The sequence below is a fragment of the Neodothiora populina genome, assembly GCF_041146345.1.
Source record: "Neodothiora populina strain CPC 39397 chromosome Unknown canker_contig_17, whole genome shotgun sequence".
Classification (NCBI taxonomy): Eukaryota; Fungi; Ascomycota; class Dothideomycetes; order Dothideales; family Dothioraceae; genus Neodothiora; species Neodothiora populina.
Window position 1 is genome coordinate 1,466,652 of NW_027191406.1, and position 25,143 is coordinate 1,491,794.

General features: G+C 51.7%; 7 protein-coding genes across 9 annotated transcripts; 3 read left to right on the plus strand and 4 right to left on the minus strand.

Moving 5' to 3' along the window:
- Positions 1–2,454: 2,454 nt before the first annotated feature.
- Positions 2,455–4,605, plus strand: AAFC00_004376 (uncharacterized protein; the record flags this gene model as incomplete). 2 transcript variants are annotated; one of them, XM_069344008.1, is made up of 3 exons in its annotated part: positions 2,455–2,890; positions 2,945–3,063; positions 3,127–4,605. In XM_069344008.1, the coding sequence occupies 3 exons, from the start codon at positions 2,455–2,457 to the stop codon at positions 4,603–4,605; spliced, it is 2,034 nt and encodes a 677-aa protein (XP_069202563.1). The 2 variants fall into 2 exon arrangements, with proteins under 2 accessions (XP_069202563.1, XP_069202564.1); XM_069344009.1 differs by having other exon boundaries at positions 2,572–2,890.
- Positions 4,606–6,231: 1,626 nt separating this feature from the next.
- AAFC00_004377 (uncharacterized protein) lies at positions 6,232–7,737 on the minus strand (the record flags this gene model as incomplete). The annotated part of the gene is made up of 3 exons (XM_069344010.1): positions 6,232–6,487; positions 6,595–6,699; positions 6,809–7,737. 3 exons carry the CDS (start codon positions 7,735–7,737, stop codon positions 6,232–6,234), a joined length of 1,290 nt encoding a protein of 429 aa, XP_069202565.1.
- Positions 7,738–8,577: 840 nt separating this feature from the next.
- AAFC00_004378 (uncharacterized protein) lies at positions 8,578–10,230 on the minus strand (the record flags this gene model as incomplete). The annotated part of the gene is made up of 4 exons (XM_069344011.1): positions 8,578–9,326; positions 9,385–9,622; positions 9,710–9,798; positions 10,164–10,230. 4 exons carry the CDS (start codon positions 10,228–10,230, stop codon positions 8,578–8,580), a joined length of 1,143 nt encoding a protein of 380 aa, XP_069202566.1.
- A 4,223-nt stretch (positions 10,231–14,453) lies between these two features.
- Positions 14,454–17,080, plus strand: AAFC00_004379 (uncharacterized protein; the record flags this gene model as incomplete). Its single annotated transcript, XM_069344013.1, has 3 exons — positions 14,454–14,834; positions 14,883–16,938; positions 16,995–17,080. 3 exons carry the CDS (start codon positions 14,454–14,456, stop codon positions 17,078–17,080), a joined length of 2,523 nt encoding a protein of 840 aa, XP_069202567.1.
- A 742-nt stretch (positions 17,081–17,822) lies between these two features.
- AAFC00_004380 (uncharacterized protein) lies at positions 17,823–18,665 on the plus strand (the record flags this gene model as incomplete). Its single annotated transcript, XM_069344014.1, has 2 exons — positions 17,823–17,998; positions 18,059–18,665. The coding sequence occupies 2 exons, from the start codon at positions 17,823–17,825 to the stop codon at positions 18,663–18,665; spliced, it is 783 nt and encodes a 260-aa protein (XP_069202568.1).
- A 2,510-nt stretch (positions 18,666–21,175) lies between these two features.
- AAFC00_004381 (uncharacterized protein) lies at positions 21,176–22,314 on the minus strand (the record flags this gene model as incomplete). The annotated part of the gene is made up of 2 exons (XM_069344015.1): positions 21,176–21,903; positions 21,960–22,314. The coding sequence occupies 2 exons, from the start codon at positions 22,312–22,314 to the stop codon at positions 21,176–21,178; spliced, it is 1,083 nt and encodes a 360-aa protein (XP_069202569.1).
- Positions 22,315–23,117: 803 nt separating this feature from the next.
- On the minus strand, positions 23,118–24,986 carry AAFC00_004382 (uncharacterized protein; the record flags this gene model as incomplete). Of its 2 annotated transcripts, none has more annotated exons than XM_069344016.1 (1): positions 23,118–24,986. In XM_069344016.1, one exon carries the CDS (start codon positions 24,984–24,986, stop codon positions 23,118–23,120), a length of 1,869 nt encoding a protein of 622 aa, XP_069202571.1. The 2 variants fall into 2 exon arrangements, with proteins under 2 accessions (XP_069202571.1, XP_069202570.1); XM_069344017.1 differs by having other exon boundaries at positions 23,118–24,884.
- Between the last annotated feature and the right edge of the window lie 157 nt (positions 24,987–25,143).

Here is a 25,143-nt window from a genome sequence, read left to right on the forward strand (position 1 = left end):
TAGCATTGATATTGGTGGCGCAACGGTGGATGGGTGGTATCGTTTTTGATGTTCCCTGGTCCGGGGAGCTGCATCTTCACATGTTTTCCTTTTGGTTTTCGAGGATGATGATACCCGGTGTTAGTTGATCCGGATGAGCCCTTTAATGGGGCTTCGATAGCTTCATCGATCTCTCTATATTGGTGTCTTGTGAGCCGCTTTCCTTTCATGTGACTCTCGACTTTTGAGTTGAGTGCACGCAAGTAGAGATGAAAATAGAGAAGTATAGTATACACATGTAAGAGTGATTACAGGCACGTTCATAATTCCAGAATTCTGAACGTGGTCAATCAGTCTTGGCGCGAGTCGGGGTAGATTGTGTGACCTGAACTCGATAGCAAAATCAAGCTTGACACCAACTCGTTGCAAAGTATGCCAACATATATCGAACTCAAGTCTTCTCTGATACTATGTGAAATACATCGCATACTTGCTCATACCGTACAACAGAATGATGTATGTGACCTTCGGACTGAACGACTCATGAATCACAGCGACAGCCTTGGAGTTGTTTATCATTCATCATGCATTTTGGCTACTCTGACATCTATATTCCTGTCTGTCGGCCATCATAGCAACAAACATGGCAACTCGGGTGATAGGTCTGTAACCCAATAATCAGTGATAGACAAGAACTAGAGGTTCGACAAGGAGAATAGCGGCTATATCTACAGTATAGGTAAACACTTCTAGGCCAGCCATCTTGTGGTACGAAATGATTGCCTCAGGTGGGTTGGGCTCGTTTTATCTGGAGGGATACGTTTGATACAGCGGTGAGTTCTGTCCTGTGTGTGAACGTACGTCTGAGACAACGGACTAGGTGTGTGGGTGTGTTCATGAGTGAACGGATGGGCATTTCCGCGTATGTTGCTTCACTACCGAGACAGATCGGCCGCGTGAGAGGCATGATAACAGTGATATCATATGGTTGGGCTTCGCGTTTGAGCCCATGACCACCGCTTTCTGCGTCTCAAACACGCCTGCTGATGACGACGAGTATCTGTGCTTACAATTGTCGCAGAGTCCCACGAAGTAAACATGCTTTCTCGAATCACTTATTTCCGTGTCGACGTCTACGAGTCCACAGGGCCCGTGACAGCTCGTCGCAGCCTCTTGAGATTGTTCTGTCGCAGCAGGAGAGACTCCCAGATACTCTTCCCGGAAGGACTGTCTGATTGGCGATGTTTTAGGCTACTGCAGTGGCTTCCCGTGCCTTCCCGTCGGCTGGGTGCCGCTGCTTGTGCCATCCGTGGCGGTGGGCCGACTTCATACGCAGGGCAGCCGATTGTAGGTGGTCCTCCACGAGTCTGGTAGGCATTCACAACTGAGCAACCGGGAAGACTATGCGCGTACGTTCGATGTGTGTTCGTGCCGCTAAGTCTTGTCGAATTGATCGACTCGCTCATACCTGGAAGAGGACTTGCGCATTAGTCCTCCAACGAGAACCGACTTCGAGCCTCTGCCATGGGAAGTCTTCATATAACAAGATACGCTCACGGCTGCCTGCATTTCTACCATGGGGTAAACGCTTTTGGATATTAGAGACGATGAGGTCGTTCTATCTCGGCATCTCGGCATGCCGAGGAAAAAGGGCGAATAGAGTATCCTCTCGAACGTCAGTTCCTTCTCTTCACACCGAAACGCATAGCGGATTGATGAGTTCCCGCTACATAGAGCAATCATCTTACATGGTCTTTGTAGAGAGGAACGGCGGTCCGTTTCCGTCCCATTGGACATTCCTCCATTGGCCATATGGCCTGGCATTGTTTCGAAGTTCAACATTGATGGTAAATGATGGCGATGTATCACTGGTGCGTCGGTGCTCTTTTCTGTCCTGCAAGAAGAAACGAAATTCGCGGTGAGGGGAGCATTGACGTGCAAACGCAGCGACATTGCAGATTCCTGCAAGAGTCATGCCCATGCTGAACGGTGGTGGTTGAGTTAGATCTTTGGGCTTTGAGACATGCCTGACGCTTGCGATGCACCTTACCGAGGCTCGACAGAAAGACACTTCAAAATCCAGGGCTGGCATCTCAAAGAAGTCCTACATGAAAGACGACAAGTTTGCGGTCCTGCGCTTGGCAGCCTTCCTCACATTGGCCAGAAACACATGCTTGTTGGATCAAGCGATATCTTTTTCAAGTCTCGGAGACCTTCGTCAGAAGACTACAGAGAATTGTCTTCTGTAAGCTGCAACTTTCCTAGGACTTGACTATAAGTCACTGACACCGCGCGAGATACACCGCTTTTCGAAGGAAACCAGTCCTTGGAGTTCAAGTCGAAGGTAGCCAATATCATCTGGACCCCTCCCCTCCTCCACCGTTCTTGCTTCTGTCCGATTCCACGCCTACACCCCAACCACTTGATTACCGAACGAGTCCACTCACTATCTTCCCTTTCTTCTCTTCGAGTACGATGAACATACAGTCCCTCCTCAACGCTCCATCGTCTCCCAATATTCTCCCTCCGTTTTCATCTTTGAGTCCAAGCATAGCACCTCCCACTTCGTACAACTCGCGTGAGGCAGCTACAATGGCTTGCGCCTCATCATCTTGTGCGCCCGCGTCCAGTACCACTTCGTTTAGCCCACGTCCAAAGGCCGCCAAAGATGCCGCAGTCTTCCAGAGAGGTCCGGTCAAAGGCGCTGTCAATTATCCTCCCTATGAATGCAACGAGAATGATGGTGTCTTGACCAAGCCTGAACGCGACGAGCTTCTCATGCAGCACAAACGCTTCAAGATCTACCCATCCGGCGGCGACGAGGGCCTGATCCACGATTATGTCCGCTCGGTTCCCTACAGCAGCAACAAGAAAACCTTCTCTGGTAGAACCGGTAGAGAAGGATTCGAATGTAAGTGGAACGCGATTTGTTGTTTCGTCAGTTCACGCGTTTAATGCCATCTAGTGTTTCAATACGTCTTCCAAAAGCCCGATGAGCCTGGCAAGGAGTACGTCGTCATGTGGGATTATCAGAATGGACTTGTCCGTATCACGCCATTCTTCAAGTCGCTCAATTATCCAAAGGTATGTCGTTTATCATGATTCATCCTTTGAACCCCCGAAGCACATCTAACATGAAGTTTCAAGACCGCCCCAAACAAAGTGCTTGGCTACAATAACGGCCTTCGTGAACTCTCTCACAGCATCACCGGTGGCAGCATCGCAGCTCAGGGTTACTGGATGCCATATGGATGTGCTCGTGCCGTCTGCACGACCTTCTGCTGGGACATCCGCTGGGCGCTGACACCCATCTTTGGTCCTTCGTTCATCAAGGATTGTCTTCATCCAACTCACCATGGCTACGCGCGCTTTCGTATCGATCCTGAGGTCATACGCTCTTGCCAGCGCCAGGGTGAAGGCTGGAATAACGACGGATTTGTCCCAACGTCTATGACAGGTCTCAATGGTGCGCAAGTTACTCCAGGCATAGCTTTTCGTCGTCACGATCCTGAATCTGGCTTTGCCGCACCTTCTAGACCCCAGCGTCAAACTTCACCTAAGACCTTACGCCCTCGCAAGGCCAAAGCTCAGACCGTCGTGGATTACTCTTCCGACGTTGACTCTTTCAGTGAGTACGAGGACGACAACGTCGGCCACTACACACGTTATCAGGATTCTCCTTGCGTCAGTCCAAGAACCAGAGTTAGCAACGCTGCGTCGGCCTGGACAAGCATCAACCTTGGTCCCGTACGTCCAGGTGCCGAGACCCAGATCCAGCAGGCCAACCATAATCAACACTTTTCCCCACGATTCACAACTCTGGAAAACAAGAAAATTCCTCAATCTTCTTCTGCATTATCCAGCGCAAGCTCCAAGAAAGACAAAAATGAGCATCTGTCTGTCATGAAGACCTCTAGTCGCCACGAACACTTCATAGAGTCGTCGATGCGCGAATCGTCTGCTTTCATGTCCGAAGATCTTCGCTCGCACAAGAAAAGGATGCAGCCCCCCATGAACAAAGCTCTGCAACACCAGCAGGAGTCCTATGAGCCTCGCGACGAAAGTTCTTTTGCCATGAGCCCAACTCCACTTAGCAAGGGACTTTCGAAGAAGGCGATTAGTAAACACCCCAACCGCGATTTCCATGACGGCACCATTGAAGGGCCTCCTGAGCTCTCTCGCTCCCCAGTGTCAAACGTGTCGATGCCAACCAACAAGCGTGCCATCAACGATGGTAATGCTCAATTCGAACAGCCAACTTGCCAGCCTAAGCGAAGCCACGCCGAAGCTTTCAATGACACAACTGGCACCAGTCGCAGCAGTTCCCCATACCAAGGTCGCCTCACCCCAGCCGAGAGAACCAAGAGGTCCAAGAGTAACGGTAGCGGATCAACCTTCTTCACTGCTGAAGATTACCGTGCGGCATTGATCTTGCTAGAACTGTCTCAGGTCGATGTTGTCTTTGGTCAGCAACTTCGTCTCCAGCAAACCCAGCAGGGTCAAGCAGATGGACTTCAGCGGCCCCAGCACAACACAGCAGGTGTCCAACACGAAGACGCGTTGAGCGAGACTACTGTCGATGGTTCCGACGAGGAACTTCTCGTCGACGAATCTGACGCGGCTTAAATGATGAGCGGTACGGACCATTGGTACCTTCTGTTTTGAGCGGCCTGATTGAGCGCCCACCACTTTTATCCTCTGCTCTTCGACCTCACTCAGGATACCTTGGATCGTAGTCGACACCATAGACTTGCAGCGACTCACACCGCACTGTCGCATGTCATCGACGCTTCTTCGCTGTTATTATGGCACTGTCACTGGACATGAAGACCAAATTTTCTCTTTCAACACCGTTACAAGGCATCTTTTCACCACGAACAACACTTGATCAACACAACGATTGGCTGGCAAGAATACAAGGGCTTCAATACGGCTCACCCTTCTGACTTTTATGAATCATCGTCACCACTGAAAAGGAGGATTGGAAGAGATTTCCTGGTTGGAGGCGCACTTGCACGCTTCCATTCTTCTGCACATTCAATTTCCGTGCCCTTCACATTGTTTTTGTTTTCTGAATTGCTTTTCTATTCTCAGTCATCTTGCTTTCCCATACCATGCCCCAGATTCCCCTTGTTCTTTTTTTCTTTATACCCATGAACTCAATGACTGATGTCTTACCCATGCCCTTCACTTCAACCGATACCCCTAATTTTGTTCTTTTTCATTTCCTAATCACTGCACACTTCTGTCTTTTGTTTTTTGTTTATTGCTTTCTTCTTTCTTTTTCATGCAGTCAGTACTAAGAGCAGGATGGAGGAAAAGGCAAAGAAGCAGATCTTCATTAGATCAGCAGTTTTTTCCTCCTTTTCTTCCTCGTGTCTTATGGCACTGGACTACTGGCTTTTATTCTGCATTCTATCTCCTCAGCAAGGCGTTTACATCTCAGGCAAGGCCAGGCGAGGCGAGGCCCTTTACATTTGCATCTGTCTTGATCCTTAGACTATCTTGGTCAAGGATCCGGCAGATGTAGATTGCGGCAACTCAGTCTGAGTCTCAAGTCTAAGTCTGGTCTGCTGTTTCTTTTCTACCCTTACATTGCTTTGTTGCCCTTTATATTATGCGCGGAGAGAGAAGTCTAGATAAATTCCCCTGATACTGACGAAAAAACAATTGAAAACCCACTCGGAGAATGAATTGCGACGTGATATGAACTGTTGTGTTATGACTTATGTGGTTCTCATGGCGTGTCAAGTGCTGTGTGCTGTCTACTTTGTCTAGATGTGAGTCCTTTCTGTGGTTCTAAGTAGGTACTGTGAACATGAGGAAAGAAGATTATGTGCAGATCCCTACTCCAGTGTCTAGACACGTCGAGATCGTTTCATGAATACATGAGCTAATCATGCCGGCACGATTGCTCTACTACTGTTCCTTGATCCTGCTTGGTGCTTTACAGCCCGGCCGGGCTAGATATTTGGCCTTAGGAGTTGTGCTTGATGCACTGAGAACTTCGATCCAATCACATCTTTCTTTTGCTGTGTTCATGTTCATATAATATCTTGCTTACTCAAGATGCGACACACCCCCTTTTCCCTGTTTTTGACATACCGCATATGCTCTACGCCAGACTCGCTTCCGTTACGTCCCTTCTGGAGCCTGAAGCCTCGATTGCGTTGGACTTTACTCAAACCCAAGTACGCTCAGCTCAACTCCACCTAGATCGACTCGGTTCTATCCTACTCAACTTCGCTACGGTCATATATCCTCCCCATAAGAATCCCGATTCCTAACAGCAGGATATCGATCCATCTCGGATCCATACGTGCTGTTCAATACCACTCTGCCGCTTTCCGATCCGTCTTCTAGTCTGATCCACGTTTCTAGTTTGGGCAGGGATATAGTCTTCTTGGCGGACGAGGAGGAAGATAGAGGGGATAGAGAGGAGGAGGACGGGGAGAAGTCGAGGTGGATTTGTCTGCTTCCTCGTATCCAGGAGCCGTAGCCGCCGTAGCTGCATTTTTGTCATCGTCAGTGTGTCGACTTACGGGTCGGTTGATGATTAAGGTAGAGAGTTCTTTCCGTTCACAAAAGGAAGGCATGGGAAAGTTTGTTTCTCACCCGCTGTGTTGACCAAAACAGAGGTTCAATCGGCCGTTGCCTGTGACGTTCGTCCCTGGTATGGTCGTGTTCCATTTCTGACACCATGTGTCGCCGTGATCATGACTGTTGCATTTGGACTTGGTCAGTATCAGTCGGTGGAGGGACGTCTGAACAACCAAAAATATACATAACAAGTATTCGAAGGGCTACATAAGGTGGTAAAGGCACTCACCCGGAAAACACACCCATCAGTCCTTCCGTACCAACCAGCGCCTCCATGAACGGATGGTCTTGACCCGCATAAGCGAACCCTTCAGTCGCCGTCCCCTGATCGTCAGTATAGCCCTGCGCGTCGAGCGGCACATCATCATTGACGCCCGGTGTCCTATTAGCATCGACTTTCCTCTCGTCCTGGAAAGCAAGCATCGCAGTTATGGGAATGTGTACAAACGCGATGCTGGGCACCACTCTGCCCCTTTCGCTGGTCATTGAATCACGGGTGGTAGTGAACCAGTCTACAACGCTCTGATCAACCCAGTTTGGCAGAGATATAGAATGACCCTGGGAGTCAGTCTGCTGGTAGTGGTTCCCGCGCCTGCTGTCGAAGAACCACAACAGTAGCGCTGGAGGATCGACAGGCGAAGTGCTCGTTGCACCGTTCTCTGCGTAAACTGGGATGTAGTAGTTACTGATGCCTGCCGAGTCTCCATCGACCATGCACTGTGTCAGAGAACCCGAGTAAATCTTCTCCCTCGCAAAGATAGCGTTACGAGACAGATTGAAATCAGAGTCGTGATTGCCATACGTGGATGCCCAGACCAGCCGGCGCTGCACCATTGGCTGCACAACCTCATCCAGATAGAGTGACGAGTTTTTCAGGTGCGTGTTCTCGCCTGTAATTAAGTCTCCGTTCAATACCACCAGCTGCTGGACCTCTGTGTCGAGGACTGCATTCATCACACGAGTGCTGTTGATGTCTTGCTGGGGTCCCCATAGCGCGTCTTCGGCTTCACCGTAGTGTAGATCCTCGAAGACACTTATCTGGAAAGTCTGATCATTCTCCAGCCGAAGATGATGGATCGGTGGGCAAGTATTCTCCAGCGCTGGGACAGAAAAGGTACTCGTCGCTGTCACGACGGTATACAACGAACGAAGAAACATGGTCGAGGACAGGAGTAAACACAACAAAATGGCAAAGAAGGCGATATGCCTTGAATATAAGATGCTGGCCGCCATCATGAATGTCACATCAGGCACAAGAAAGGAAGGTGGTTACGACTGAACGAGCACTGCACCGAGAGCCACTCATTCACAACACGTGCTAGAGAAGGAGCCGACTCAATGAACGTGCATCTTGCATTATCCTCAAGACCTTGGTCAAAGATCCCTGGTCGAGAGAGACAGTGATACGAGTAAGACGAATGGCACAGCTCGTAATAATGAAAATGCGGATATATATTGAGCCTTCGCAAGTACGGATACCAGCCTCTGGGACAAGAGGTCGTTCCGCCAAGACAGAGCTGAGCTTCGGGATGTGTTCATTCGCAGATGTCAGAACTACGTGAAGCCATATAAGTCTAAGGCATATCTCCAGCGCACCGCAAACGGCTCAGCGTGATCGACACTCTACAAGGCACATCGTGAAAGTTGACAAGTTAGGTTGAAATAATGAAACATACACAATTGCAATTAAGAACAAGCCCTATCATGGGCTCTCTCGACGCTATCGTACTGGCTAGGAAAAGAACATGACAAGAGTAAAACAAAAGGGGGTGCTGCATTTGCTCTGCCAACGAGGGCGGAGTAGCAGCAACAGATGCTGAGTATATTCGCAGTGTTGTCCGTGACAACCCGCTGCTTGCTGAAAGATGCACGTTTTGATGCAAAAAAGGCATACCACTTCTTTTCATCGTCTCCTTCATCAACCGTTGCCCATAAAACCCACCATTATCCTTTTCTCCAAGCAATTAATGCTCATTTACAGAGTCAGCTCTGCCAAATTTAGGAAGCGAGGACGTCGGCCTTAACTCCGTCCACCTCCTCGGCGCGCAAGATCTCGGGGTCAGGGTTCTCGGGGATGGTCGCGGCGGTATCGGGGATAGGAGTGGTCTCTTGGACAACCTCGTGAGGGTAGGAGTGAGTGGGAGCACTGGGGAAGGGCTCGGTGCTGGGTGCAGCAGGAAAATCCTCCTTCTTGACGGAAGGAGCAGTGGCAGAAGTGGTAGAAGTGGTGGGAGTGGTGGTAGCTGGGGCAGAGCCGGTGGTTCTGGCCTTGGTCTGTCCGATCAGATCCTGGGCTTTGGCGGTGTACTCGCTGGCGGTGCTCTTGGCGATTTCGGTGGCGCGCGAAGTGTGCTGGGCAGCGAGATCACGGAATTGAGTGGTCTGCTGGTTGATAACCGTGCTGGCCTCGGAGAGCTTCTCATCAATGAGCTTCTGGTTCTTGATGTAGATCAGAGGGCCGAGGTAGACGATCGAGGTAGCGATGAGAGCAAGTCCCCAGGTGGGAACGAACTTGACAAGCAAGTAGGCGAAGAGAGCGGAAGTGAAAGCAGCAATGGTGGCATAGATGTTCTCAACGAAGACGACTCTCTGGAACTCGATGACGAAAAAGTTGATGATCTGCTCGACATCATCGAGGCAAGCATCAAGGCTCTCGCGGCCAATGGTGTAGTACTTGCGGGGACGCATGCGGGAGGCAAGTCCGTTACCGAGGACAACCTTGCCGGCAACCTCAGCGGCAGCGGTGACTGTGATGGGTCAGATTCAAGTTGCTCAGACAAAACACAAGACATTCAGGCTACTCACTACCAAGGACAATGTAGAGAGCCTTGAAGACATATCTCAGGACAGGCACGTAGCGGAGGAAGAAGATGGAGGTGACGATTGTGGCATATGAGATGCTCGTCACACGGGGGTTCTGCCAGCTCAAGATGTTGTAGAACATCGAGTGGTAGTGGGTCAGAGGCTGGCCAGTGGCCGTAGTGTGATCGGGCACTTTGCGAGAGTCCATGACGTTTCTGAACTCGTTGGCAGTCTTGTCCTTCTGTTGTGATTTGTCAGTGTCTGCGTTTGATAGCAGCGAAGGATTACAGTCGCTCGTTGGCAGAAACGAAGAAAGCGCCTGACTGACCTCGTCGTACACAGCCTGTGCGGCGGGACCGGAAGTAATGTTTTGTGTCATTGGGTGATTTGCGATCGAGTTGTATGCACCGGCAGCGTCTGCGCAAAGCGTGAGATTCTAGATTAATTGCAAAGGTGAGGAGAGGGCGATGCGGTGTGACTGGTGATGGCAAATATATGTCAGTAAAACTTGGACCAGGAGGAAAGAGACAAACGTCGACAGATAAGAAGGCAGGAGCCAAGTTGTGCAGCTGTGCAGGCAGGCAGGGCAGGTGTGCAGCTAACTGTGCAGCCTCAGAGTGCCACATTGCACTATGGCAAGGCTGAAACCACCGTTTCAATTCCAAGCTCTCTATTCACTCTTGTCTTTCGCACTTGGTTGAAAAATACAGCTTTTGCGAGGCTTTGTTCTCTAACATCTATCTGATCTGTACACGACGCACTGGATTTCAAGCTCACCTTACTGTTGACAGCTGCGTCCTTGACGTTTGCCGCCTTCTGGCCCAAGTCTGGGTATGCTCCCTCAGACATTATTGCTGGCTTTGCTGATAAGCTAGTCCGTCGATCGTTTTCAATAGAGATCTATAATGATCAAGAGCTTTTGGAATACTGCAGCTGAATGAACACTTGCTGTAGGTTTCAGGGATTCGTGAAGAGCGAAGAAAGATTCTTTTCGTGTTATAAGAAGAAGTTATTGTGTAGAGGCCAGAGAGCACGCGAGCAGGGAGAAAACAGTGCAAGAAAGCTATTGATGGAAACTGCGGCTCGTGCCCTGATTGTGACGCTGACGCTGTCAGCTCCAGCCTATGACGACACATTGGGAAACCGGACCTGTGTTTGTGTTTGCCATTTCTCAACCTGAAATTCACACGAGCCAAGTAAATCGAGGTTACGAGTACTGTAGCAAGGTAAGGTGATCGCTGTGACTTGTTTGACGTGCTTGTAGCCGCATGCCATATTCACTGTGTTGATCTGGTACCAGAAAGCGCGTGAGATTGGCATGATATTTGAGCACATGGACACTCTTGAAAATCTCTGTCACATGCAAATTGGCTACTTGCTGAAATTGTACATTTTGAAGCTCAGCGCTTGCGACTGGGTTCATAAACACTGGTCACTCTATAGACTCAATCCCGCTCTCCATCACTGGTTCAATCATTGGCCATCACAAGGTTCATGATCTCCCGCGGCTCGCAGATCTGTGAATGATTTCACAGCTGTTCATGACTGTGGAGTTGATCAAAACACACGAGCGCGTACACCAACCGTTTTTGTTGAATCATTCCCAAGTCATTGCTCGATTAGTCCAACGCTCAGACCGCCGGCAAGGCGAGACGAAGCAACCTTATTTCACTGCCCTCCGCGTTCCCCGTAGTGATGCATCTATTTATGATATTGTGAGGACAGGGTCCGTCCCCATGTTCACGACTTGAAAGCAGTCCCGCGACGGTGTGCAATGGACTGGACGGGTGTCCGCGATTGTATTCTGCCTTTGTATACTAGGTAGAGACTTGAGTCGGGAAGTTTTGGCCCTGAATGGCTGATGTGAGAGGTACCTTAGAGAGCCCACAGTATACGCGTGCACAACATTGTCCTGATTTATGCTCACCCTGACATATATCTCTTGCCGCATCGGATACCGTATGGACACCTTCCATTCAGCGCACTATTGATTAATGCTCCCGCAAAGCAGGCAAGGTGGACTGGTACTGCTTGTGACACGGAAACTACCCAGGTCAGTCAGGTCGACATAGATATATTGATCTGTATCAATGTCTATACTCGACCAGGGTAGCCGTTTTGTGCTTCATGGAATCATTCGGCCAACTCTACCGAACAGCACGTCCATACCTTAATTGAATAATCGTTATTGCACGGTGAGATAGATAACGACACGGAGATCAGTGCAGCAGATAGGCGAAGGCACATTCAATATCATCGAAAGTCGTTTTGTTCTTCAGTACTGACCCTGACTTGCCTTGTTTCACTGCTGGTTGTTGATAGATAAAATACTCTGAGCGATCTTGTCAAGATCGCCTGTTCTATATCCAGCCCGCGCAGCTACCTACTCGGTGATTGAGAGAGCCTGTACGAATTGTGAATGAATAGTGAACTTGCAATGACGCTTGAAATGGCACAATTATTGGAAACGCAGGAAACCTTAGAACGTTCATTTCAAAAGGATCACTTCGCTTGGAGATATGCAGACACTGACTAACTTTTCAATGGCTGTCTACGAAAGGGCGTCAGTAGTCAATGTTTTATGCAAGCACGGCGAGGATTGGCGAGATGTGGAACACAGCGTCCTAATCGAGCCGTCTCACGTCGTTGCTCTGCTAGAGACTATCAGACTTGACAGCCGCCCAAAGGGCGATGGTAGCAAGCAAGGCAATCGCTGTCTGCAAGATACGTGGAAAAGTATGACTGACAGGTGAGCCATGGAAATATGACACCCGTGTAAATCGATGTTCAGATCGGTCGCCTGATCCTTCCACAAGGGCAAACGCTGATTGGTCGTATCAAACCTCACTCGGGGCTTCTTGAGTCTCCATCGCTTCACCTCTCTGATTGAAATGACAAAATGTCGATGAATATTACATTTCAATTCTTCAGTTCCACATCGATCGTGATTTTTGGCTTTCATGTCAGCCGATGGTCATTAGATTGAGTGCATGATATGTTTCTCCCAGCTTTGACCCTCGGCGAAGGTCTGTATACCAAAAGCAATTTAATGGAAAGAAGAGAGAATATTGAGATGCAACATGATAGCCCGGGCGACACTTGTGAACCGCAGGATCATGCCAAGCTACTGTGGCGAGAATCAGGGATTGGCCATAGTAGTAGACATTGAGAGGCATACCTTTACCCTTTGGGACACCGTGGTTGGTTTGCGGCAATGCTGCTCACCCATGTTCAGGCTGCAGTAGGCAACAACATAACATGTGCTATAAGAAATCTCGTACCCACTCTAGCATACTTAGCATATTCTTTTCCCTCATTATATCATTCATAAGCCAGACACTTGTGTTGGACAGTCCATGAGTACAGGTGCGTCTTGTATGCTATGTTGAGACATTGCGTAGCTCCGTCATTGACTTGTGATGGCGGTCGTTATCTTGTGTATATGCATCCTGAGATCATATATTAAAATCACATGCAATTGCTCGACAGTGGTTCGGACAATCAAGGCTACATGCGGCACAGGCTGGCGGTAGAATGGTATCTGTGAAGGCTCCAGATACGCGGATACGCGCGATCGTCAAGGAAAAAGAAACCTCTACACAGAAAATGACACACAGATTAAGTAGCTGGCGCGCGCTGGCTGTCTCGGAGACCTCGGCGGCTGCCGGCCAACCGAGGGCTCCTTCCTAACATGGAAGACTAGTCCACCATCGTCACAGATACGCGGGCCTTGAGGACATCGCTGCAAATCACCCCACAAGTGGCGGAGGAAGATTATTCCTTCGAGGCGACAGATCTTGAGTAACAACAGGAATCTGTACGGCGGAAGATCAGACATGGGTTGTCGAGATCAATCGAGTCCTACGACAGGTTCCTGTCGACGCTTATCAATGCCACCCCCACGAGCGATAGACTGATATTAGCTCCTTTGTTCTGGAATTATGCAATTGAGCAGCACTACGACAACGAAGCCCTGCTTGCCGACATGTGGAACGCCACTGAATCTTTCGCGAATCTCCACCGAAGGCACACCAAACCATATACTCTCAGGGCGGAAGTGTTCATAGGTACGTTCGTAGAGGGATATTTTTATCGCGAGATTTAGTAGAGTTGAAACAGATACGAGCAACGCACGTGCCGTACTCGTCTACGACCCAGCGGTCGATACCAAGGGAGGCGTTTGCTTAAGGGATAAGAGAAGCAGGCGGGGAAGAAGCTTGACAGGTCTTCGCAAGCGGCATGAAGGCTCGGCCACGGCGTCCAAGCAACCATCCGAGCCATGGCAGGGTCAAATCAAAGCTTGTTCGTGGAGTCGAACCAAAGCCTTCGACTAACCTTGCATTCACCAAACCTTTGCAGCTATCGAGCCCACTATCGAAGGAATCTAGACAGTATCCGCCAACCTCAGGTGATCCAGTCGAGGTTCTTCCGACCGGACTCGCTTGCCATTGATCGTCTGCTATACAGCAATAAGGCACGCCCTCTGTTACACCAAGCTGCATGCTTTAGTGATTAAGCACGGATCCCCGGCACGCAAGTGCTGGGTCGCGCAGGATGGATAGGGATGGTGCCTCCCATACACCTGAGATTATTGGCGGCCGCTGATAGCTCATCGTAACCACAGCCAATGAAGCAGCTATCTGAGAGAGTGAAATTCCCGATAGTAAAGTTCCAGACCTCTCTAACGCAGATTGACTGATGCTTTCCTAGTCAGCTTCATGTCCCTCCCAGGAAGGTGGGTCGATAAGTTACATGGCGTAGTCGCAAATTGCCACTCGATATTCCTGGCTAAATTGACGAGCCCTATGTCTTATCTCGACCTTTGCGTTCAGACCAATGGAAACTCACCATACTACTGCGTTGTTATCTAGAGAGTCCAAAAGCACCTGCCATTAACATCAAGATGGCGATAGATAGCACGCCAGGCGAATATACTGGCTTAAATGGTAAAGTTCACAGTCGAGAGCGACATAAGAGGCATCATCCCTGCTGTTCTTCAGGCTTGAATCACTCATCGTACTCACTTGGCCCCAATTCTATCTGTTTCCTGGCTATTTGAGTCTGTCGCAGATATGCCTTCCAAGTGGGGCTTCGGCAGCAAGCCGCAACCAGACCCAGTTTCAATCATCGGCGAAGATCCGACACATCCACATGGCAATGCTGAAATTGTCTCGTCTGGCTCTGGCTTCGAGCTCAGACCTGGATCTGGGTCCGGGTCGATGAAGAAGGTCAGCGTTGACATACCACAGAAAGGTTTCCAAAACTCTTCCGCCGAGGAGCTCGCGGAAGAGGAAGCAGCACGCCGTCTGAAGGCCTTCAAGAGAAGTGCTGCATGGGATCCTAACATTGAAGACGGCGACCTGGAAGCCGTGGATAACGCTGTGGAGAACCATGATACCAAAGGCGAGAACATCTTGGTGGGAGAACTCGTCGAAAACTCCCCTTACCCTGAGGTATGTTTCAGAGTATGAACATGAAAATTCACGTACTGACAGTACAAGGTTCGTGCTGCGGTACGCAACTACGACGTTGACTTGCCTTGCAACACCATTCGCGCATGGACAATCGGCATGATCATGACTACCATTGGCTCAGGCATGAACATGCTTTTCTCTATGCGTTCGCCCTCGATCACAATCACATCCGTTGTTGCTCAATTGGTTTCGTACCCTGTGGGCGTCGGCTGGTCATACATCTTCCCCGATCATGAATTCCAGATTGGCCGTGTCAAGTTCAACTTCAATCCAGGTCCTTTCAACTACAAGGAACACGCGCTGATAGTCATCATGGCCAATGCATCCTACGGTGGTGGCGCGGGCTACTTTACCGATATCCTCCAGGCACAAGTAGGATTTTACGGTTTCGACTGGGGCTGGGGATTTGCCATTCTTTTGTCATTCACGACGCAATGTGTTGGTTTTGGCCTTGCTGGTCTGTTCCGCCGATGGCTCGTGGAGCCTGCTCAGATGATCTGGCCCCAGAACCTTGTGTCTACCACGTTCATGTATACCCTGCACGATCACTCCAAGACTGATCCCGAGAAGTGCAATGGATGGAGCATCAGTCGTTACAGATACTTCTTCTACGTCTTCGTTGGTGCATTCGTATGGTACTGGTTCCCTGGTTGGATCGCTCAGTTTTTGAGCGTCTTCGCTTGGATAACCTGGATCGCGCCCAACAACGTCACCGTCAACAAGATCTTTGGAGGTGTCAGCGGCATGTCTCTGCTTCCTATGACATTCGACTGGACCCAAGTGACTGGATACGTTTTCTCGCCTCTCATCGCTCCTTGGCACGCCATCATGAACACACTGATCGGTATGGTGATTTTTTACTGGATCACTGCAGCTGGTATTCATTTCTCAGGAACCTGGTACGCCGAGTACCTGCCCTTCAGTGACTCTAGCTCCTATGACAACACGGCCAACACCTACAATGTCTCCCGCATTCTGACTCCAGAATATACTCTCGACATGGCCAAGTACAAGGAGTACTCGCCTTTGTATCTCTCGACCACATTCGCCCTCTGCTACGGTCTCTCTTTCGCCGCTATTTCTTCGGTCGTGGTTCACGTTGCTCTGTTCCATGGACGCGACGTCTGGGATAGACTGCACGACACCAACGGCACTCTCGATGATATCCATGCAAAGATGATGCGCAAGTACAACCCCATCCCATGGTGGTGGTTCATGGGCATCCTCGTCCCCTGCATCGGCGGGTCTTTTGCAGTCATCTATGGCTGGCCGACCGGCATGTCGTGGTGGTCACTCATCATCGCCTTCCTCATCTCGACCGCGTGGATGATTCCTATCGGCATGGTTCAAGCCATCACCAACGTCCAGCTCGGACTCAACGTCTTCACGGAGTTCCTGATCGGTTATATGCAACCTGGCAAGCCCAACGCAATGATGTTGTTCAAGACGTATGGTTACATTACGATGACTCAGGGTCTCTATTTTGCAGAGGACATGAAGCTAGGTCACTACCTGAAGCTGCCCCCAAGAACCATGTTCTTCGGACAATTGATCGCCACGCTCTGGAGTTGTGTCGTGCAAATTGCCGTCTTCTACTGGGCAATGGGGGCATTCGAGGGCATTTGCACTCCTCACCAGTCCAATCACTTCACCTGCCCTGGTGGTAGAGTGTTCTTCAATGCCTCGGTCATCTGGGGTCTCATTGGTCCACAGCGTATCTTCTCCGGCGGCGCGCTGTATCAGAACCTGCAGTGGTTCTGGCTCGCAGGTGCCATCCTCCCCGTCCTCATCTACTTCGGAGCCCGCAAGTGGCCCAAGTCTGGCCTCCGTATGCTCAGTGCTCCCCTCATCTTCGGTGGTACTGGACAGATTCCTCCAGCCACCCCGCTCAACTACTTGTCCTGGGGCATTGTCGGCATGTTCTTCAACTACTTCATCCGTAACCGCTGGAGAGGATGGTGGATGCGCTTCAACTACATCACCTCAGCTGGACTGGATGCCGGCCTTGCCATCTCGACCATTCTCATTGTGTTGACACTGAGTCTGACACAAACCTCCCCTCCTCAGTGGTGGGGCAACAATGGTAAGTCGATGACGAGAATAAGAGGATCATATTGCACGTTGCTAACTTCACTTTAGGTGCTCTCGAGACCATGGACTACCAAGACACGGCGATCAGCCACGTCCTGGGCGAGGGCGAGACGTTTGGCCTTACTTCGTGGTAGTGCGACGGGCTTACGAAAATGGAGGGAAGCATCCAGACTAGGAGGTTGAACGTTTGATAATCTGTCATTCGCTGCGACCATACACGAGGTAGACGAGTTTAATGTCCCCTTGACGATCTATATAGTACACGTCTTTCACTATCTTAGAGGCGTCTCGAGTTTACCATGATTTGCACTCCCCGTGGCGCCCTTGATGTGCTCGTTGCTAGAATGCACGCGTTGTGCAGAGTCGGCACACAGAACTGCCAGTGCCGGTGTGGCGTGACGAGACGGCGCGGGGAAGCGCTGATAGATAAGATGCGGCAGCTACCGATAGCTGAGTGTGTCTGCGCCTGCCAGGGCAAGATCATCCAATGAAACGGCATATTCTATATCTGACCGTACATGATTCGACATGGCCCAATATGATACTTTTTAATATGATATGGTAGGATGACACCTTACCTTAGCTTTTGATACAATAGCCGAACCCCAGAAGAAGCAGGTGGGGAAAAGAGATGACGCCATCTTTTGGTTGTCAAGTCCGTCACTTCCCCGACACCATCTTTATTCCTCTCCAAGGTGATCACATAAGCCTGTGTATACCTTTGTAATACTTAGTAAACATTCACGGACTTGATCTATTGGTCTCACCGCTCCTGCTCTTCGGTCTTCGTTTGGGTCCCGTCATCCTCCGTGTCGTGGCTATATTATAGACTTCCAATAGTCCACTGCAGAGGTATTCAAGACCATCACATTCACAATGGCTTCCTACACCAACAACACGACCAACGGCGAGAACAAGGGCGTCCAGCCCAAGATCACTCTCTACACCAACCATGGCTGTCCCTTTGCCCACCGCGCTCACATTGCCCTCAAGGAGCTGGGCTTCGAGTACGAGGAAGTCATCATTGATCTGGACACCCCGCGCGAGCCATGGTACGCTGCCGCCCTTGTATCCTGCCGTGAAAAGAGGCATTGCTGACATCAACACTGCAGGTACCTCGAGATCAACCCTCGCGGTCTTGTGCCCTCGATAAAGTACTCGGTGCCTGGACTGTACGAAGACGAGATCATCACCGAGTCAGCCATTGTCGCCCAGTTCCTCGCCGACGCCCGACCTTCTCATCTTCTGCCTTCGTCATTGCACGATCCTTTCGCCCCTCTCTTCCGCGCCAGAATCAACTTCTTTGTCGACACGTGGAACACCAAGGTCCAGCCTTCCTTCTACCCGATCCTCACCGCCTCGGACGACGAGAAGGAGGCAAAAGCCCAAGACATAGTCAAGGCCATCGAGAAGGAGATTGAACCTCTGCTGGCCAATGCCAATCCCTTCTTCAATGGCAGCGAGAAGATGACGCTCGCTGAAGCCATTGTTGCACCTTTCCTGCTGCGATTCTATGCTTTGAGCAACGGAGACTTGTTGCCCAAGAGCGTCAAGGAGGGCATCCAGAAGCTGCCCAACACGGGCAAGTGGGCGGAGAAGGTGCTTGCTCAGGAGAGCGTGCTCTACATCTGGAACGAAAAGAACGTCGTTGAGAGGACCGGCATGAGAATCGCCAAGATGAAGGAACAGAAGGCTGCCGCCGCCAACAAGTTGCCATAATTACAATGATGATGACTGTGACGATGTAGCAGATGATCGATATATCTATGAATATGAACCTGAATATCACCGATGGAGAAGCCGCACGTGGCATAAACAGTTTCATAATAATGCATTGCACATGTCCGACGCACGGACACCGAAACGCGTTGCACAAGGGTATCATTCCCCAGCTTTTGATCTTCTAGCGCGACAGATTCACGTCTTCCAAGAACTAGCGACCGCCGGAAGAATAAATATATTTTCTTTGGAACACTAGCATGCTCCTGTACAGTTATCCTGCCGGCAATTCTATAGGATGTCTTCGACAGCCTCGCGACAGATCCGGCGTGTGTGACATTGCATGTCATGACCAGCTTCAACTGTCTTTTTGCTTGCAAGTGAATTAGCTTGATTTCGGGCGTCGTTCAAATAAGGTCTCGCTTGTGGTTTATATGTCTGAGTAGACCAATTGGATTACCTGTATTGTGAGAGCGGAAGGATACGAGTCTCTCCTCTCACTGTATGCCTATACAAGCATACACACCATGGCCTTGTTCACAAAATACGTGAAGCCAAGTTCTCTGAACCTGATGCCAAGATTCAGTCCTCACGGACGGCTCGATTGCTCAAACAGGCTCTTTTCTGCCTCTGGCCATGCCCGCTCATCGAGGCCGACGAAATCCCCCGATGGCTCGGCATCTTTGGCCATCACAAAGGACGTCCCAGGACAAAACGGCATCAAACCAAAACTATACCAGGGACTACTCCAAAGATGCCAAGGAGGCACCTTTCCTCTGAACGAAAGAAGGTTACCGAACGGAATCATCTACTACCGCGTCGTAATGGGCCAGTGCAAATTCAACGTGCCCTACGAGATGATCCAGTCCTGGCAGATCGAGCGCCTGCCCAAAGATCAACGCACCTTGCGCATGACCCTCGACGTCCGCGACGACGGCATGCACGAGCGTGCATACGCGAAACTGGCCATCCTGGGCGACGACGCCGCGAGACTGGGCATCCGCGTGTCCATGGACGGGTTCGAGCCCATATGGCTGTCCAGCGACAAGCCTTCGTCCGTGGCCGTCGCGAATGGCCTGGTGGACTTCATGACTGGCAAGGTCACGAGGCCGTTGAGCCATAATTGGGGCGCGAGCCGGTTTCCTGTCTTCAGCTCGTTGGGGTCGATGGTCTCGTCGCGGTCGTGGGATCAGTGCTTCAAGAACCCGAGTGCTCGACAACAGGCCTTGATCGCTGGCGTCACAGACGACAGACTGGTCCCTAGATGGACGCTGGCTCCTCGGGGAGAGCGCTTATTGTCGGGTCTCAGAGCTAGCACGGTGAACAAAGAGGAGCTGAAAGTGCTCGATTTCGCTAATGATTACTGGCGAGCGTTTGGCTTTATCCCTGGCGGGATTTTTTGTTTTGATAAGGCTACGCAGGAGCTTGAACTTTGGGCTGATGCTGTAGACCGCATGAACGCCATCAACGCGATGAATGAGGACAACAGTATCGTGGATTGATTGGGGATGACGACGAGTCGATTGAGCATAGCTGTTCCACGAACATGCGCATGTCATGTTCGAGCCAGTCAAAGGTACCCACGGAAGCCCGTGTCTACTGAGATTAGATCGAGACTGACGGCCCCTGTTCCCTCGATTGTGCAGGACAGCGAAGTAACTGTCGATTGCTTGCCCGTCCTGGTCAACGAACCAGAGCTGCTCGAAACCCACAAGCACAACCAGCCCGAGACAACAAGCAGATCCTCACTTGTCACTTTCTCTCGAGCAGACTCCAAAGCAACGGGATGCGAGATCCTATACCGACAGCATCTACTCCATCTCCTCGATCCAAGCATACCAGGAGAGAGGGTGCGTGTGAATGGACGGAACAACACGCCATGGGAGGGAGCCACTGTTCACCCCCAGCGCAGCAGCTCCACACAATACACATCACCGCGACAACTCATCCGTAGAAAAATGGACGTAGGAACGTTACCCTCCCCCGATAGGTGGAGAGAACGCATGGATGTGGATCCCGGGGAGCTGACATGTCGCGTATCACATACTGTGAAAAGCAGGCTTTCACAGTGCGAGGGTATGAAGAAATAGATGAAGAGAGATTAGGGCGATTGGAGACTGCAGGTCCTGTTTCCTTTCTTGCTGTTCGGTCATGGCGGATGAGCTGTGGGACTCGGCATGGAACGCCAACGCGGCTGTGAGGACGAAAGATGCATTCTTGCAACTACATTGCGTGGTCTCCATCTGCATGTGCCCGTATATATATACAAGGGCATATCTCCAATCAGTCAATCGATGACGATATAAACAATGAAACTAGCAAAAATGAACATCATCATTCGGCGAGGTCTACTACAATGTACAAACAACGCACACACTTCACAAAGCACAAAGCAAACAAGGAACCAGAGATCTAACAGAGCGAAGAGGCTTTTTTTTTCTTCACTATAGACTCTCCGCGCAACGCCTCTCCACCCTACCACTACCCCTCATCCTCACTTCATCATGCCCTTAAGAAGAAGCAGGCACACATTGCGAATAATAAGGGTTCTGCACCTTACACGAGAAGCCGTCCTCGCACGTCGTGGGCCCACTGTGGCCCATACCGCCGCACTTTCCGAATCGCTGCACAGTGCCCGAAGAGCCGCTGCTGCTGCCGCCCGTGCCAGAGGGGTAGTAAGGGCGAGTGGCGGTCAGGAAACCAGTGGGGCCGGCGGCGGACACGGCGAGGAAGCCGGGAGTTCCGGCTGTGCTTGTGGCGGTGGGGTAGAGGGGCGCGGCGGAGGAGACGGCTGTGTCGAGGGGTGCGGAGGGCGCGGTGCCCACGGGTGCGACGGCAGAGGAGGCCGCGGCGGCGGGGACGGTGGAGTTCGAGGCGGTGCCGTTACCAGGCCAGACGGCGGGGCCAGGCATGGTGTAGTTGGTTGGAATAGGGTAGTAGATGTTGATTTCGATGCCGGGCTCGTGGCCGGTGTAGACGCCTGGGATCTTGACTTCGTCCGAGGCCGGGGGTGCCGAGGTGCTGTCCGAGGTGATGTCGAGTTGGGCGCAGGAGATGTAGAATTGGGCTCCCTCGAAGGTCTGGGCGCCGTGCAGGGCGATGGCTTCGACGCGCATGAGGTATTGGCCTGTAGGGATCTCCTTGGACAGGGGGAAGGTGAAGTTTTGGATCTCGTTGGTGGCCCATTGCAGACCGGACGAGTTGATAGTCTGGAGGCCTAGTTCGTAGATCTTGAACCCTGGAAAGACAAAGTCAGAATTGGAAAGACGGGTTTCGGAATCCACAGATACTTACAGTCACCAGATCCGTCATAGGTGGCGGCAGTATCGCCTGCGTTGACCTTGGAAAGGTAAACCTGGACAGGACCAGGGTGACCGATGCCAGTGTCGAGACCGAATCCGACCTCAGAACCAGCGGCAACCTTGTAGGTTGAAGTCACGTTGCCGGTCAACAGGCCACCGGCGTTACATCTGAGATCGGTCGAGGCAAGGTCGGTCACGGGAGAGTTGGAGTTGTTGTTCTTGCGAACATACTCGTACTCGCCGGTGTAGTTGCCGTTGACGATGAGCTTGTTGAAGCAGAAATGGGCCATGCTTGAGGGAATCATGCTGGCTGCTGCCAACATGAAAGCGGTAGACGAGGCACGCATCTTGACTCTTTTTTTTTTTTTTGGTACAGCTGATGTGAAAAAAGTCGATATTATTCTCTTGGGGAATAGTGACGGGAAGAAGGAATGGAAGAGCAACGAAAGATAGTGAATGGAACGTCGAACCAGCGACTATAGAAAAGAGTGAATGCACAACGAAGAGAGCGTTGAGAGAAGATGCTGTACAGAAAGAAAAAGAGACAAAAGGAGGACGACTACTTGACCTATATATCTTGTCTAAGAAAACCCTTCTGGTCATGGTGGTCAAACATGACAGGCTCCATTGTCTCACGAAGGTCTTCGGTTAGCAATAAGCGATGGCAGATGGTGGATCCGAGATGTTTCGAGATCATTGGGAGGGCTCGTCGGGACCATGGCAATCATGAGCACGCTTGTCTACACCAGGGCATGATAGACGCCGATTGCAACAAGCGAAAGTGTCAAGCAATACTATGCCGTGTCAAGGGAATGCCATGACCGAAGGACAGAAAGAGGTCCACGGAAAAAAGGGAGGTCGGATTTGGATGCTGAAACGTCTTGGCAGCGCTTCGCGGGCCGTGCTGCAATCTACTTGTCACACCTTCACGGCTGCTGCTCTTTGGGACATTGTATGCTGGAGGATTGACAGACATGTCTCGGTATATGAAAGCAAATGAATATTGTTTGAAAACATAGCTGTAGCTGTCGCCGGATATAGGTATGGACATGCAAAGAAAGGATCGTCGTCAGTGCAAACATGCAGGAGATGATACACTGCGGTATAGTGTACAGTCTATGGTTCGATGGCATCAATGAGGGCAGTCGAATCAGATCAACCGATTCCTGACCCGGCGCATAGCAGCACCGCCAATGCCGTTCTCTGGATTGACAGGAGGGCCATTGCCGTTCGTTGTGCCTGCCTCGCTTCCGGCGAAACTCGTAGCCCTGCTCATTGGTTCTCCTCCCGCGAGAGCAGCAGCCAGATTGTCGTTGACTATAGGCAGAGAAGGGGCACCGACGGCGGCGGTGGAGCTTGGCACGCCGCCGTTGGGCATGTGGAAACGCATGCTGGCGGGATCCGCATAGCCATAGCCGGGCAGCCGCGGCACGCCGGCGAGAAAGTTGATGTGGGCAGGACCAGTCTCAACGACAGGTAGACGAAACGGAGCATTGCCGGTGCGCGTGCTCACCGCTCGCTCGAGGTAGCGGTCGCGCAGGTTGCGGAGGTTCGACTCTGGATACTTGCGGTCCATGTCGACATGACCGTCGCCGTCGCGGCCGTTGGCGGGAGCAGAAGTGGGCGGAGGGTTGTCGTCCTCTCGGAACATCAGGGCAAAGTCAGACTCGGCGGCGACCTGGTCGACACCGGGCGGAGTGGGGGCGCCCTTGTCGGTGCGAGTGATGGGTACGAGGTGAGGAGTGAAGCTGTTGGTCGATGTCAGGGCGGCGGCCTCGGAGAGGGCGGCGAGAGGGTTTGCGCGAGTGGCATTGCGCGTGACATGGTAGGAAACGGTGCGCTCCATCTCGGGGGCCTGCAGCTGGGAGGGCGGAGGGGTGGCAGCCGCAGCCGAAGCCGAGGGTAAAGTGGTGGCAGCAGCTGCGGCATCACCCAGGTCGGCCAGAGTCTGGGCGGCGTCGGCAGAGGCATCGAGAGAAGCAACAGATGCCGAGGTGTGTCCGTTGGTCTGATGATTGTCCGGGTCGGCGTTTGTCAAGCCGCTGTTATTGCTGGCCTGGTGGAAGAACTGGTGGGTGGCAAGCTGGGCGATGGTCGAGGCGTGGGCGAGCTCCTTGTCGGTGAAGAGACGATCGATGGAAAAGACGGGAGCTTCGAACTGGGCATAGAGAGTCTTGTCCCTGGCGTCTCGGAAGGGAGAAGCGGCGCCGTTGGTGCTGTCGTTGCCATTCGTCAATTGAAGGAGCGACGGCACGGGCGAGTCGTTGCCGTCGTCGTCGATGGCGGGCTTGCGCTTCCTGCCTCCTCTTTCCAGCAGCGCCTCGTCCTGGTCGGTGACTCTGTGGCGCATGTGTCTGGTCTTGCGAGGGTTCACGTTCACGGCGCCGCCCGGACTGCCGGGGATGTTCATGGCAAACTGGTTGGGATGCAGGAACAAGGCGCTGCTGTCGGCAATGTCCAGCTGCTCTTTCTCGCGCAGCAGCTTGTCGCGCTTCTTGGTGACGCTGGTGACGAGTCTGCTGCGCACCGTCGAGGCCAGCTCGATGTGTTCTCTCTGCGCCACGTGGATCTTGTAGCTCGTGCTGCGTTCGAGTTCGGCGAGGGCGGCGTCGTGGCGGTTCTTGAGCGCGGTCAGGTCTGCGTCTCGCTGCTCCATGGCGCGGTTGATGTCCTGCACGTAGTCGTGATATCTCTTGCCCGCCAGCGCCGCGTAGTCTCTCTTGGCCGCTTCGTCGGTCAGATGAGGCAGATTGCCGCCCGTGATCTTTTCCATCTCCGCCTCCATCTCTTCGGCGTCGTCGTCGAGCGGCACGTTGTTGTAGGGGTTCGCGCGCAGGATCAGCGTCATGTCGACCTGGATCGCCTGCAGCTGGGCACGGTAGTGCTGATGCTGCTCCGAGGAGAAGGTGTCGATCATCTCCGACAGTCGGTCGGTGATGTTGTTGCGTCGCTTGTCTCGTTTGGACAGAGGCGCCGGCGGCAGAGGAGACGTCGACAGCCCTCTGGAGTCCGTGGCCATTGGGGACCCCCCGCACCTGTGCGCACAGGCATTCTCTTTGTGGTTTTCCTACTGATGGCTGATCTCTTGCTTTTTATTGCGGACGGCGGGACAGATGGTGGTGGTGGTGGTGGTGGTGGTGGTGTTGTTGGTGTGAAGCGAATGCGCCAAGAAGTTG